Source organism: Aspergillus candidus, assembly GCF_002847045.1.
Source record: "Aspergillus candidus strain CBS 102.13 unplaced genomic scaffold BDW47scaffold_80, whole genome shotgun sequence".
Taxonomy (NCBI): Eukaryota; Fungi; Ascomycota; class Eurotiomycetes; order Eurotiales; family Aspergillaceae; genus Aspergillus; species Aspergillus candidus.
The window spans coordinates 73,644-87,588 of record NW_020194085.1 but is presented as its reverse complement, the minus strand read 5'-3'; the positions used below and the strand labels follow the sequence as shown (position 1 = coordinate 87,588).

General features: G+C 52.2%; 5 protein-coding genes across 5 annotated transcripts; 2 read left to right on the top strand and 3 right to left on the bottom strand.

Moving 5' to 3' along the window:
• Window positions 1-322: 322 nt before the first annotated feature.
• On the bottom strand, window positions 323-4,976 carry fphA (putative sensor histidine kinase/response regulator). The gene is made up of 3 exons (XM_024814423.1): window positions 4,791-4,976; window positions 1,261-4,734; window positions 323-1,189 (listed from the first exon to the last, which is right to left on the bottom strand). The coding sequence occupies exons 2-3, from the start codon at window positions 4,666-4,668 to the stop codon at window positions 875-877; spliced, it is 3,723 nt and encodes a 1,240-aa protein (XP_024667766.1). The 5' UTR covers window positions 4,669-4,734; window positions 4,791-4,976; the 3' UTR covers window positions 323-874.
• Window positions 4,977-5,599: 623 nt separating this feature from the next.
• BDW47DRAFT_113469 (uncharacterized protein) lies at window positions 5,600-7,892 on the bottom strand. Its single transcript, XM_024814422.1, has one exon. The coding sequence runs from the start codon at window positions 7,169-7,171 to the stop codon at window positions 6,242-6,244; it is 930 nt and encodes a 309-aa protein (XP_024667765.1). The 5' UTR covers window positions 7,172-7,892; the 3' UTR covers window positions 5,600-6,241.
• Window positions 7,893-9,050: 1,158 nt separating this feature from the next.
• BDW47DRAFT_89940 (GMC family oxidoreductase) lies at window positions 9,051-11,240 on the top strand. The gene is made up of 3 exons (XM_024820172.1): window positions 9,051-9,288; window positions 9,365-10,075; window positions 10,134-11,240. Exons 1-3 carry the CDS (start codon window positions 9,246-9,248, stop codon window positions 11,081-11,083), a joined length of 1,704 nt encoding a protein of 567 aa, XP_024667764.1. The 5' UTR covers window positions 9,051-9,245; the 3' UTR covers window positions 11,084-11,240.
• A 4-nt stretch (window positions 11,241-11,244) lies between these two features.
• BDW47DRAFT_113464 (uncharacterized protein) lies at window positions 11,245-12,464 on the bottom strand. The gene is made up of 2 exons (XM_024814421.1): window positions 12,332-12,464; window positions 11,245-12,259 (listed from the first exon to the last, which is right to left on the bottom strand). The coding sequence occupies exon 2, from the start codon at window positions 12,166-12,168 to the stop codon at window positions 11,263-11,265; it is 906 nt and encodes a 301-aa protein (XP_024667763.1). The 5' UTR covers window positions 12,169-12,259; window positions 12,332-12,464; the 3' UTR covers window positions 11,245-11,262.
• Window positions 12,465-12,768: 304 nt separating this feature from the next.
• Window positions 12,769-13,824, top strand: BDW47DRAFT_134911 (uncharacterized protein; the record flags this gene model as incomplete). The annotated part of the gene is made up of 3 exons (XM_024818196.1): window positions 12,769-12,883; window positions 13,263-13,433; window positions 13,502-13,824. 3 exons carry the CDS (start codon window positions 12,769-12,771, stop codon window positions 13,822-13,824), a joined length of 609 nt encoding a protein of 202 aa, XP_024667762.1.
• Between the last annotated feature and the right edge of the window lie 121 nt (window positions 13,825-13,945).

Here is a 13,945-nt window from a genome sequence, read left to right as displayed (position 1 = left end):
ACATTGCATAGGTCACGCCTTTTAACACCAATCTGTTAAAACTGGGATATAAGAGATGTAGAGCGGGGCTGTTGAAATCTATCGGTCTTGGGTATTCTGAATAGTTACTATACTGAAGGTAGTCTAGCTCTACTAGTCTGTAAGCTGTACGAACTACACAATACTACGCTATGTTAAACTTTCGGACTCGGAATCATCTGTATCTTTCCTCCGAAGTAGGATCGTGGATGTGGATGTGGATGTGTGCCTCTCGTGTTTGAAGTCTGTTGGAGGTAGATTGAACTTTATTGCATGGATAAAATGAAAGTAAACTTTCTATTCTATACGCAGTGGCTGACTGGCTAGATTTCCAATGCGAGGTTTTCTCGTTTTGCTCTTTCTTTCTTTCTTTCTCATCTTTTGCTTCCGGAATAGGACAGAATCAAACAGGGTAGAAAAAAACCAACTGGTCCAGAGAAAACAAATCGATCCAGAAAAGACAAAATAAATCAAGCTATGCTTTTGTTATCTATAACAGGGCATTAACATATGAGTATCGTATAATAAAATATGATGTGCCACCATCAATCGCCACCGATGATGAGAAGACAGGTGTTGATGTCAAACATATCATCACTTCGTTATATCGTAGATGAGCGTGTATATAGAATCTAACAGATTTCAGAACGGCGGGTAGATGTCGAGGATCAGGCCGCGGCGCGTGTATGGCGTGTCCAACTGACGGGTTCAGTTTTGGGGCTTTCTTTCTCTCTTCCCTTTTGTTGGTTGGTAGGGTAGTGTCCTCTCTTCTCGTGTGTGTGAGAGAGGAGAGAATCAAGAAGTATCTGCTCTCTTCAGAGTAGTATGTATGAGCGCAATCCGATGAAGAAAACGCCTACGTCGGCGCCGTGAACCAGCCCCCCTCTTCCCAGGAGTGTCCGGGGCTGTAGACGACTTCGCGTCTCACGTCGGGATGTTGGAGTGCATCGAGTAATACGTTTAACCGTGTGAAGTTGATAGGTTTCATGATCCACCCGTCAAATCCGGTTTCCATGTACATGGGCGCGTCCTTTTCCGAGAGTGATGCCGAGACTGCGAAGATGGGCACGCGGCCGTTGTGCTGTGCTGCGTCGGAGAGGGGGACTTTGGACGAATCGGGTTTGAAGTCTCGGATTATTTTGGTGCAGGTTATGCCGTCGACGATTGGCATCTGATTATGAGTTAGTGTCATATACTATAGTGTAGGTGACAAAAGGGTTGATTAGGGGGGGCTTGGCATACCTGGATATCCATCAAGATGGCATCGTATTGTGTGGGATCCTCCCGATAGACTGCTGCGCACTCTTCTCCGTTGACAGTGAGGCGCACGGTGTGGCCCGACTTGTTGAGACGCTTCTCCAGAATTTTTCCATTGATAGGGTCGTCTTCCGCGACCAAAACGCGGAGGGTGGTTGGGGCGCTTGGCTCTGGCGGTTTGGGAGGCTCCGGATGGGATGTCAAGGCCTGTTCTGGTGTCGGGGCTGGCTCCTCAGTCGACGGCGGCGAGGTTTTGCGAGGTGAGAGATCATCAGTGGCACTGGGTCGACGACTCTGCTCGCCGTCCACCAGCAGAAACTCGTCGCTGCCATGAAGCGGCGACGGCGAATCAATACTTTCGGCTGAAGGAGCTGCTTGGCTGACTGTGACGGGGTCCGTATTTTCCTCTGCGACCGTGAACTCGAGCGAGATCTGGAATCGGCTGCCTTTCCCTTCCTCGGACCGGACTCTGAGCTGTCCGCGGCTGTTGTGAACGACCCGCGAGACAAGCGCCAGGCCTAAGCCTAAGACTCGCTGGTCTTGGGGGTCCATGAGTGCGCGGAGGGATTCCTGGTCGTCATCGCCTTCGATGATTTCCTCACGAGCCGGAGATACCTGCTCGAGTTCTTGGAACAGTGTTTCCAGGATGTCCTGGGACATTCCCGTGCCGGTGTCAAGGACTGAGATGAAGATGGTCGTCTTGCCTGGTTCTTGTAAGTCGGGACAGCGCCATATTTCAACGGTGACCCCTCCGGTCGAAGTGTTCTGGACGGCGTTGGAGATCAAGTTCGAGATAGTCTGCCGCACACGCCGCTCGTCGCCCGTCACCGTCTTCGGAAGACTCGGATGCGCCACCACCGTGTATTGAAGGCCCTTCCGTTTGGTTTCCGTTTCGAACATGCTCGTCGCTTCGTGGAAAACGGCCGCGATATCGAATGGCTCGTCCGTATTGAGTTCGTTCCCCTTCTCAGTGTTGGTCAAATCCAAGAGATCATTGATGACGTAGATCAACGACTTCGAGGCGGAATACGATTTGCTCAGGTTCTCGCGGGTTTCAGTGTCCAAGGCGCCTTCGAGAGCGATCTCGAGGTAATTCATGACGGCATTTAACGGCGTGCGGAATTCATGCGCCGAGTTGGCTAGGAGGATCTTGGTCAAGTGCGATCCCTGCATGGCCGTCTGCTTCTGTTTCCGTACCCGGATGAACTTCCCGTACACCAAGCACAACAGCGCCGCCGTCTCGATTTCTGAGCTTGTCCACTCACGAGACTGATCGAGCACCATCTCGGTCCATACCTTGAAGCTCGCCCGCGGCTCCAGGTGACCATGGCCAATTTGTTTCTCGTACGGATTCCCTCCCCATTTGATCTCCGTCAGTTGGCCGCGACGGAAGAACGCCATGAAGTCTCCACCGTCAGTGGATAACGGCACGTACAGCATCCCCGACACGACCTTGAAACCCGGGAGATAGCGTAGATCGGCAAAGTCCCGTTTGATGTTGTGGGATGCGAGCACCGAGTTAAAACGGCGCATTTTTAGATATTCCAGCAGCGCAAGTATCTCTTGCGAATGGGTCAGCTTGGTGTTCACATTTCCGCCCAGGAGCTTTGTCTCGCCATGGATACACAAAGCCCCATAATCGGCATCGAACAACTTCAGTAGGTCGTCCGGCGACGCGACTATATAGCCAGACGTGTCTGCGCTCATGGGCATGGTGTTGATGAGATTGCGCGCCTGCAGCTTGGACGTGTACGAGAGACGATCGATGTTGTGAGAGACCGTGTCCCCGATCAGTCGACATATCTTCCGGATGGGGAAGGTGACGCGCATGGCGGTGCCGTAGCTATGACATGAGATCAGCCCCCAGAGGGATGACGGGGAGTTGATGCTGATCGACATGGATGCGCGTACCCCCATGTGGGCCAGGTACTTGAGGTGGATTGGAGACATGGCACGTAGATACGTGTAGGTCATGTCGAGTGGGCGTTCCAGGTCTTCAAGCGTGCGACAGACGAGACGCGCCGTCTGCTGGTCCCGATCGTACAGCAACCGCACTCTGTTGATGCGGTAGAGATCACGAGCTTGCTTGGGGATGTCCGATGCCGGAAAATGTAGCCCCTTGTAAAAGTCCCTCGAATGTTTAGGATCAAGCAACTCCGACACCACATATCCATTCCAATCGTTATCGAACTGGTAGACTAGAATGCGATGGAATCCGGTCAACGCTCTCACGATCCCCACGGTAATATTGAGCATGCTATCGATAGTTTGCGCACGAGCCAGCTGGTCTTGGATTTGGGAGATTATATTGAACACTTCCATGGAGGCGGTCTCTCCCCGCCGTCGCCGCGAGTTGCGCAAAATCCGCAACGGTTGGCTGATGTCAACGGTGCTCTCTGCTAGCTGTTCGGGTGTCGGATCGGCACGCGATGTATCGACTGGCGGGCCCGGAGAGCTTGACGTGGAGTGACTAGGCGGATTGAGACGGTCGTCCTCGAGCTCAAACTCACAAATGACGATATCCGGGTTGACGTGATTGACGTGAACCGCGCACCAGAGCCGGACTGACGGGCCCGTGGGTTTGTTAATGGTTAGGATGAAAACGTCCGGGCCATCGGTCTCGGCATCAAAGCCTTCCTCGCGGACGTACGCCACGTGGTCTAAAAGGGTGTCCGCTTGCTCGTCGGACAAGATGTCACAGAAGGACCTCATGGCGAACAGGCTGTTGGGCGAGTGACCAAGAATCCCCTCCGAGTTCTCGCTCACCACACGAACCGACAATACATCATCGGGCTCCTCCTTTAGTGCAACCAACACACCAAAGCTCTGCACAGCTCCCGGGGTGCGGATCGGCTCGTCTTCGCACTCCTGAAACGACTCGTTTGCGCGCCCTGTCAGAACAGCATGGCCCCCTTCGGTCAACACGTGTTTGAACCGCGACGTGATGAGATCACTGGGGAGGACCTCTCCATCATTTGCCTGCAACGGATCGCCCTTCTCCACAATCGGGCTGGCCGATTCCGTCGCTGAAAGGGGCGAAAGGGGCGAAACGGCCGTCCGAACGGCGGCATTGCTCGATACGCTTCCCCGGGACGACTTCCTGGATTGGGATCGCGATCGCATTTCGTCCCACGTTCTCGAGTCGATGATTGGGTATGTTTGGGCGCCTTTCCCCGGGGAACTGGCTTCGGTGTATCCACCCGGCGGGGGGTGCTGGTTGGAGGGGGAGGGCTCGACGGAGACCATCGATCGGACTGGGTAGACCCTGTCTGGGGGCTCGACTTTCAACGGTGGGTGATGATCAACTCGTCCGTCCCCCGATGTACGACTCGGGAGATCTGCATTACTGGGCGGATGCCCCATCGGGGGGGCGTTATCCGGCTTGGACTGCATGGTTGGGTACGGGGTTCTTGGTGGACTGAGGAACGCGACAGCCTTACTAGTAGGCGATATAGATGACTAGGCCCGCCTGATTGTCAGTATGCAGTTGTCGTGAGAGTGTAAACGACACGCACTTTCTTAGATCTGTGATTCTTCTCCCCCACGGCCGAATACCGCGTGGAAGCGGCCAATGCCGATCAAAGCTTAGCAGATGACCGATGGAGTTAGACAGAAAAGTAGATAGATGGGACAGTAGGACTGCTGTAGCAGAACAGTTGTCAGTGGTATCAATACAGACAAGAAAGTCAGACGACAGGAATTATCGGCACGAGCCGGAGAAATTCTCCAGACAAATGTGATGGGAGGCAAGAAGCGACGTCTGGATGAGGTTTAGTCGAGACTGGAGAATCCGGGCGAGACTTCGGCCTTTTCTCCAATGACGGTTGCGCTTCCAAGGTTTCCACTTTCCAACTCCAGTTCCGGTAGCTCCACCCACCAATCATTTCGCTGAAGTGGAACCTCAATCCCCAGTATGATATCAGTCGCGCCGTGGAATCACAGTTATGCGCAGTTTTGTAGATGATGTTGAACGTTGAGGCCAAGAATGTGGTGGGGCTTCGCGACCAGATTATCCTCTCCGAGTTGGGGGACATCTGCCAGGCGTGGCGATGGTTCACGACTTCCAACCAATCCACATGCACCTTTTCCAATCATGCATGAATGAGACAAGCCATTTGTGTGGCTGGGTTTCAACATGAAGGATGAGTTGACCGCTGGGACAATGCAAGGGTGTTAATTGCGGCCGAGTATCGGTGATTGTGGGGGATTAAGATTCTGCACAAGCGAGTTGACCTACGCATGCTGGAGTCTGGCTTAGTTGAGCAGTTGGAACAACCTATTTGTTTTGAAAAATGCTTCTACTCGTTATAGAATTGCGGCGGACACGAGAGCGCAGCGAAGCCATTTCACCATCGGGTATAATTCTCAATGATACAAGATGCAAAGTGAAGTCTTATCCCGCAAGATCATTGCAAGTTCAAATGGTATATACAATGGCAATTGGACACAACAATATACAAGAAGAGGATGGTCAGCTACCGACATGCCTGTCAGTGGTGTACTATGCCGTGTAGATATGTAGACATCCAAGTCTCGAACGGTCAATGTCTCACAGCCAAATATCAGTCGTGTTGGCGTGGCATGGACCGCGCACGGCCGGTGCGTGTAACCAGAGGCAAATCTCGGGCGATACAAGATTGTATGGAGACACCGGGGCCCGACCGCCAATGGCCGAAAACGCCTGATCTAGTCACCCGCGGGCATGTTGGATGCGCCCGGTGACCTTTGTCGGGGGGAAGTCGGACGTCCTGGTGGAGGTCCAGTTCCGAGGAGATGTTGTCCATCAGACACAGAGCTAGTCAGCATAAACTAATCTGTTCGATCACATCACTCCAATTGATGAGCATTCGTGTTTCTTTTTTGTTTCTTTCTTTTCGCGAATGCGTGATTTGGTATACACTGTCGGATACCACGAAGACCAGGGAAGTGTCACAAGGTCTGCGGTGGTAACCGACTTCAGTTGATTTTAGTTCAGGTTCACCTCGGACATGGCCCCCCACGGCGATTGGGAGCGATGTTTCGAGGTCTTGGGGGCTCGGGTGACGTCGCCCGTGATCCGGAGCGGATTCACAAAGTTGGGGTAATTTTCCCTATCACTCGAGCTGGATTCGGATGGCCGCTGGTTCACCAGGAGCACTAGCTTCCGAAGAACCGCACATTCGAGCTTGAGTTTAACGCTGTATACGGCGGCCTTGAGGGTAGTTTGTAAGATGTACAAGCCGACGTATTGCATGACGAGGAGGGCGACATCCATGAGGATGATCACCACGTTGATCGTGATCAGCTCGTACATGATGCGGTAGCGATAGGGGTCCCTTGCCGGCCGCAGCCGCAGCAACTTGGCGGTTTCGATGATGTACAAGGCGGAAATGAACATTTCCTGCGCACAGAAGCAGGCCACTTGCAACCGTTCCATCACGTTATATCCTCGGACGACGGGTTCGGTGCGGAGGTAGATAGTGGAGTAGGTGAGCACGGTGGTGGGGACGAGGAGCACGATGCTGTCGAAGATGATGAGGTAGAGGATGCCGCGCAGGAGCGTTCGATTCTGGACCAGGAGATGGAGCCGAGAATACAAGACGAAGGACTGACCGGGCACCATTAGATAAAACCCGAGGGTGGACAGGGTCACTCCCACCCAGATGGGACCTTTGCCGAAGAATTCCAAGACGTAGCCGACGGCATGGGGAATGACTCCGAACACGTCGGAGAGCAACATGGTCCAAAAGTACAAACCGGAGTAGCGATTGAAAGTCAGAAGGATGACAGCAACCAGCTCGATGGCATTGTAGAGCGCAATCGCACTGAAGCAAACCACGAGGATTTCGACGGCTTCGGTAGCACCCTTGTACCCCCCGATGAGGCCCTCGGGGGGTTCGGAGAGCGAACTATGCATTGAAAAAGAGATTTCTCCAAATGACTTTTAAATCGGTATAAAAGGTTTGCGAATCTTATCACATCCCAAAAGCGATATCTATGACGTGCGCAAACACGACCATCACTCCCGAGTCGAACACTAGTCGGTGATATTCTGTTTGTTATAGGGGTGGGATTCGATGGTTCTCAGCGACGAGAGCGACCAATCGCAGCCTCATTTCCAACAAGCCTATGACAATCGATGCTTCGGCGACAATCCCCGAGGCTGTATATCTTGCACGAGTTGGATGGGGCGGAAAGAACCGGGTGTCGCGGTGCAAGTACTATTGCCGTAGTGGAGTAAAAAAAACGGGAGACCGCCGATATAGAGAAGAGAAAAGGAGGGACCAACGGAACACAAATAGGGTAAACGATGGGACGGTTTGTAGTGAAGAGTAACAAAAAGAGTGTAGTTGTTAAAACGATTGATAGAGAACGGATGACCTTTTCAGATCTTTTTGAGGGAGAGAATACGAAGAGATGGTGGTGAAACCTCGATCAGAGGGGGATGAGAAGCAGAAATAGTTGGATAAAGTAAGAGAAGAAGCGGAGAAAACGTGACCCGGGATGGGGATGTGATTGGGAACCCCAGGCTGAAAGTTCCTGGGATCAACCGGTACGCGAACGAGCAAACTTTGATAGAGACGCCACTTCTCAACCTCAACTTCCGTCAATCCGGTTACTGCCGAGATCTGCTTGGGTCGCCTCACTCGTCCGACGGAGGGACGACCACGATGACAATTATGCTGACTGCTGGGATTCAAGAAATCTCGAGATCTGTGGGCTTGGAAATACACATCACCTGATCAATCTGATCTCTAATGACAATGGATATGACACGAATGGTGGTCGCATAGTTTGACTCCGAGATTCATGTTGCACTAGTCTTGACACAAGACCTATCGAAATGGAGATGCGTCGGAGATTATAACTCACTCCACGCGATTCTATGCACCTCGGGGAATTAAAGCCAGGAAGATCTCGACCCGCTAAGCTTGATTGCACATCAGCCATGGTGACAGGATTTATCGCTGCAGAGAGTATCTGACGTAATTATCGTCGGGGTCTTGCCGATGCGATGTACCCACGGATCATCCCCAGACGAGCCACAAAATATCCGCTCCTATGGTTCTGATTGGATTGTATGAGGTGCTCTTCGCGAAGACCGCCAGATTCATTATGCCTTGATTTCCCATATAGAATCTTTCACCCGGGAGCTCCGAGATTCGACCGATGTGATACTCTGGGGTTGCGATCCATGGCTGTGGTCTGAAATGTGCCCTCATTTGTGCGTGGATGCTCTTGGAGGTTTCTTATACCTAGTCGATTGATTTCTAGGCGTCTATTCCCCAGGAGATCAACCGACAAGACGTTTCTCCACAGCACTACAAAGGGAATCCCCGTCCCCCACTGGAACTACTGGTAATATCTACATGGAGCTTTTCCTGGTCTTTCCGACAGGAAGGTTTCACGGCAATACCTTCCACCATAGCCAATCAAGTCGTGCTGTTCGAGGGAGAATGGACAGGGCTGATCCACCAGCGGTCTGACCCACGTCAAAAGTGGCATTGTACCATAGGTGGACCTTGAAGCTGTTCACAGCAATGGATGTGTTGATTCTGCATGGAAAGGAAAAAACCGAACGAACCTGAGAAGTATAGAGTACGGTTTATGAGTATATATGCTAAGGTTCTCAAGTATACTCCGTCTCCAGGCTAATTAACTCATGTCTTCAGTTAGGCTAGACCCGAAACAGCTGCCCAGGAATCACTAGTAGTATCCATCCGTCTATCCACCCATTCCTCCATCAATCATCGTTGCCGATGTACCCCTAGGTTCGATTGATATACACCGCATATTCCCAACCCTGCACAAAGTCTAAATGGGACTGTTGCTAGCGGTAACCCATTGCGGTAGTTTGATTGTCCGATGGGGATAAATTATTTCGAGAACTATGACCCCCCTAGATCTTTTCGTTTCATGATCCTTCTGTCTTCTCAAATCTACCGACTGTAACGAACCACCAATCAAAATCACAGCTCGCAAGCGATATCATGGGATCCACAGGGACTGTATATGAATTTCTCGTCGTCGGGGGTGAGTCCCATGCCCCACTTATCTCTGGACAAGAACCCCTCATTCCGAAACTCGTCTCTAACCATTCGATATATAGGAGGCCCGGCAGGATGTGCTTTGGCCTCGCGCCTGGCTCGTTCCGACAAACGTCCCAATGTCCTCTTGCTAGAGGCAGGCTGTCGGAACGATGATCCGTCTCTCCGAGTGGAAGGCCAGCGATGGACAACCTTCACGACTCCCGGCATGAATTGGGGCTACAAAACCACCCCCCAGGAGCATTGCAACGGTCGCCAGATTGATTACGCGAGAGGAAAGGCCCTTGGGGGAAGTAGTTCTATCAATTTCGGTGTCTATACGTACGGCGCCCGGGATGATTACGACGAGTGGGCCGCCGCGGTCGGGGATGACACGTTCCGGTGGGATCGCATACAATCTCGACTGAAGAGTCTGGAAACGTTCGATGGAGCTATCGCCGGGAATCATACCAAGTACGCCGCTCCCAAAGAGGCCGACCACGGATTGGACGGCGGGCTTCGTGTTGGCTATAGCGCCGAGTGGGAGCAGGATCTACCCCTCATGATGGATATCTTCGAGCAAGCAGGCTTCGCTCGCAACCCCGACCATAACTCGGGTGATCCAATCGGAATGTCTCTTGTGATCAACTCGTCTTCTAAGGGAAAGCGGACGACTGCCGCCGATCTGCTGAAGGGCGCTCCTGACAATTTGACTGTGATCACCGAGGCGCCCGTACAGCGGCTGGTCCTCGACGGGAAGAAGGTCATTGGGGTTGAGTCCAGAGGAAACCAATGTAAGTTCAAATCATGGTGAATACACCAGAACCACAAGCTGATGGTTCAACTTTACAGACCTCGCATCGAAAGAGGTCATTTTGACGGCGGGATCCCTCGACTCCCCGAAAATCCTCATGCATTCGGGCATCGGGCCCGCGGATCAGTTGCAGCAGTTTAACATCCCCGTCACGCACGAGATGTCTGCAGTGGGCCAAGGTCTGAGGGACCACTATTTCGCCCCCATGTGCTTCCGCCGTGACCCCGACACGAACGACCGCAACGCCTTCTTCGGAGACGAAGCAGCCAAGGAGGCAGCCATGGAACAGTGGAAGAAGGACGGGAGCGGACCCTGGGCGCGGTATGCCTGCCAGCTTGGCGTCGGGTATTTCAAGTCGGATAACCTCACAGCATCTCGTGAATTCCAGGATCTTGACCCGTCGGTCCAAGAATACCTTCAGAAGCCGACCGTCCCTCATTACGAGTTTCTGACGCACTTCCCTATCCATATGTTCTCTCCAGAGCTCATCCAAGGAAATTACAGCTACATCTGCATGCTCGTGTTTCTGATGAACCAGCAATCCAGAGGCGAGGTCCGGCTGCAGTCCTCGGACCCTGAAGTTCCTCTGCTCTTCGACCCCAAGTTCTTGGCTCATCCCTTTGATCGCCGCGCGTGCATCGAAACCTACCGGGACGCTTTCCAATTAACCAAACATGAGGCGTTCAAGAAGCACACCGTCTCCACCTTGATAGCGCCCGCTTCTGAGTCTGACGAGGACATATTGGAGCTGTGGAAAAATACGACTTCTTCCAGCTGGCATATGACCGGGACGTGCAAGATGGGACCCGAGGGGAGTGCCGACGCGGTGGTGAATAACAAATTCCAGGTCATTGGCCTCGAGAACTTGCGGATCGCGGATATGAGTGTTGTGCCTGTGTTGGTCAACAGCCACGTTCAGGCTACTGCCTATGTAACTGGTGCGACATGCGCTGAGACTCTGATTGAGGAGTACGGACTCAATGCATGATGCATCTCCAACAAGCAGGCATTGGCTTGGATGACGTGTGTCGGTGGAGCATGGCAGAACACAGAGTGTATCGGGGACATTGGGGTGATGGAAAAATGGTGTTGAATGCAGCAATTCAATACCGATATGACTATCAAGGTAAAGGGCGTCATTGAATATAGCTTGTCTACATGGGTATTCTACTTGTTAACCAGTTTATACATCACATCCGACCGTAATGTGTACTTCACCCCCCGAAAAACATCATCCCCCCCATGAAACAGATTTCTCTGCTGAAAGACCAGAACCGATCCAGCCTTGGGAAAAACCCTCACAGCATCCTCTGCACCGAAGCCATCCGTGAAAGACGTCGCCCCCCCCAGCAGTCTCCCATCACCCTCACCCTCATCCTCATCCTCACTCAGTTCCTCACCCACAACAGAAAGATTAATCATCCCATCCTTCTCCCGAAACAGACCATCCGACTTCTCAGCCTTCTCAATCTTCCTCCCCAGCTCCTCCAAATCCTGCACCCCATCCCCACTCAAATAAATCTGAATAGTAAAAAATGACTGCTCGCTCTTATCCTCCCTCACGTACTTCCCATCACAATGAGGTCGGAAATAATCCCCCCCCTCATACCTCAACACCCTCAGCCGCTCATTAAGCCCACTCAACTGAAAGACCTCCCCGCGGCGCGCAGGCCCCAACATCGTCACCACCGGCCGGTTCGCAATCTCCGTAATGCCACCCTCCTCCAGAAACGGCCACATCCGCGCCAACAGCTTCTCCGCGATCGCGGGGGTGTCCCACAGGATGCGCCCGCAGTTGCGGGTGTCGATTGCCATCGTCTCTTTGCCGTGTCCGGCGTTGACCATCGCGCGGGCCCATTTGCCTTCCGGGCATGAGGCGGATTTGGTGGACTCTGATGCGAGGCGGATGATCTCGTTGCATTCGGACTCTGTGAATAGGTTGTCGATGACGGCTGCGAAGTGGCCCTTGTAGGCGGGGATCGGGGGCGTGGTCTTTTCGAAGTCGAGAATGCGAAGCGTGGCGTTGGGGGGTGCCTCTGGGGTGAGGAAGTCGGCGGAAAGCTCAGATGCCATTGTGTGTTTGTAGTTTGTGACGTTTATTCTTGGGTTCCTTATACTCTGACGAATAGTGATGTGACGAGGTCTTGTGAGGGGCGTCCACCACCTGATTCCCATTGTAAGCCATATGCGAGTCAACTAACCGACCCAGATGATAAGAAAATAGAAAAAGGTTTACCAATGTTACAATTGACTCAGCAAAGCTGTAGTGGGAGTTTTTGGTTGTTTGAATATATGTCGAATGTAGGAGAGATTGGTTTTATATACGACGTATTTCATGAGTCACAGGCGGGGCTGTGCTCACTGTTGCCTAGGAGGCTCTTTGCTAGTTGTGTTCTTGGACTTTTGTAGATCTTGACCTCAATTTTCGACGAGGCTGTGTGAGGATCGTGCTAGTTGGTAGTTGGCAACACTAGAAGAATGGAGGTCTGGAAAACATCCAGGTGGAGTAGTGGCGACATTGGTGCCTGATAAGCAAGGCATTGACTCGATACATGACCTGACTGAACCACAAACTTCCTCATTGTTTCCTGCATCCATCATCAAGAGTGATCTGACTTGGCACTTATGTACGTGACACATTGCTAGCTTCGATCTCTGTTCAAGTGGGCCCAAATGGCGGAGACCTTTGTCTTAATTAACCAAGAATGGCAATCAAGGCCAAGTGAAGCCGTCAACAACGAAACGAACGCCAAGTGGAACGGTGTCGTGATGTACATACCAATCCATGGTCTGTAGCCAATTATGACATGTTATACGTCCAACAACTTGGGGGACGGCTTGATCTCCGAGATTCGTGCCCCAGCCACTGATCTCTGGTTGAACCCCAAGTCCTTATAGGACCGTAGCTAGCATTCATCCAACGTTTCTCCACTGACGCATCTTCCCCTCTGCTTTACCACCCAAGTCAGCAGAAAGGATGTCCCGTTACCCCCCACCATACGGATTTCCTCTTCGCCGAGACGGCGAGTGCACGGATAAAGAAGTCGAATGCGGTCATAGTTGGGACGATTTCTACAGCTGCTGTCGTCAAAACACCTACTGCAGCACTTCCAGAGGACAGATAATCTGCTGTCCGATAGACACAGACTGTTCTGCAGAAGTAACAGAGCACCCTCACTGTGCAAATGATGTGTGGGATCTCTACCATGATAAAGATCAGTACTGGTGCTGTGAGCAAGGCTTAATCGGATATTTCGACAACAAGGCGAATGGGTTTGGCTGCGTGGATGGAAAGCCAAACGGAACGGATGTAACTCTCGCTACGCCTATTAGTAATGGTACGTTCATCTCTGCGTATTTGAGGATATATCTTTTCGGGGTTTCATATATATCTTATGTGTCCTAGTAGACCAGAGCCCATCTTCGACGACGATCGTTACAGCAACCGTGACCCCTCAGTCAGATCCCGACAACGACTCGGCCTCGCCGTCCTCATCGGCTAGCACAGGGGTCATTGCTGGCAGTACTGTGGGCAGCGTTGCATGCTTCACTCTTATACTCACATGCATTTGGTTTCTGGTACGCCGACGAAAACAACAAGCGTCTTCCGCTGAGCTGGAAGCGACACCAATGAAGCAACCTGTGCCAATTGCAGAGCTTCATAGTGACGTTGCTCGGGCAGAGTTGGATTCTGGAGCTGCGGCAGCACATGAGCTGCCAGCTCGGTGAAGGCACGCCTGTCCTCCTGCGTGCTTCCTTGGCCAATCCTTTTCAATCCTTCCCTCTGTATACAGTATTTCACATGACATTTCAGCTATTTAGTTATCAGGAATCAGTCAGACGAATATTC

Coding starts and splice junctions, on each gene's coding strand:
- fphA (XM_024814423.1), bottom strand. CDS start 4,668: ATGCAGTCCAAGCCGGATAACGCCCCCCCGATGGGGCATCCGCCCAGT. Junction 1,190..1,260: donor CCATCTTGATGGATATCCAG/GTATGCCAAGCC, acceptor ACTCATAATCAG/ATGCCAATCGTCGACGGCAT.
- BDW47DRAFT_113469 (XM_024814422.1), bottom strand. CDS start 7,171: ATGCATAGTTCGCTCTCCGAACCCCCCGAGGGCCTCATCGGGGGGTAC.
- BDW47DRAFT_89940 (XM_024820172.1), top strand. CDS start 9,246: ATGGGATCCACAGGGACTGTATATGAATTTCTCGTCGTCGGGG. Junction 9,289..9,364: donor TGAATTTCTCGTCGTCGGGG/GTGAGTCCCATG, acceptor TTCGATATATAG/GAGGCCCGGCAGGATGTGCT. Junction 10,076..10,133: donor TGAGTCCAGAGGAAACCAAT/GTAAGTTCAAAT, acceptor TCAACTTTACAG/ACCTCGCATCGAAAGAGGTC.
- BDW47DRAFT_113464 (XM_024814421.1), bottom strand. CDS start 12,168: ATGGCATCTGAGCTTTCCGCCGACTTCCTCACCCCAGAGGCACCCCCC.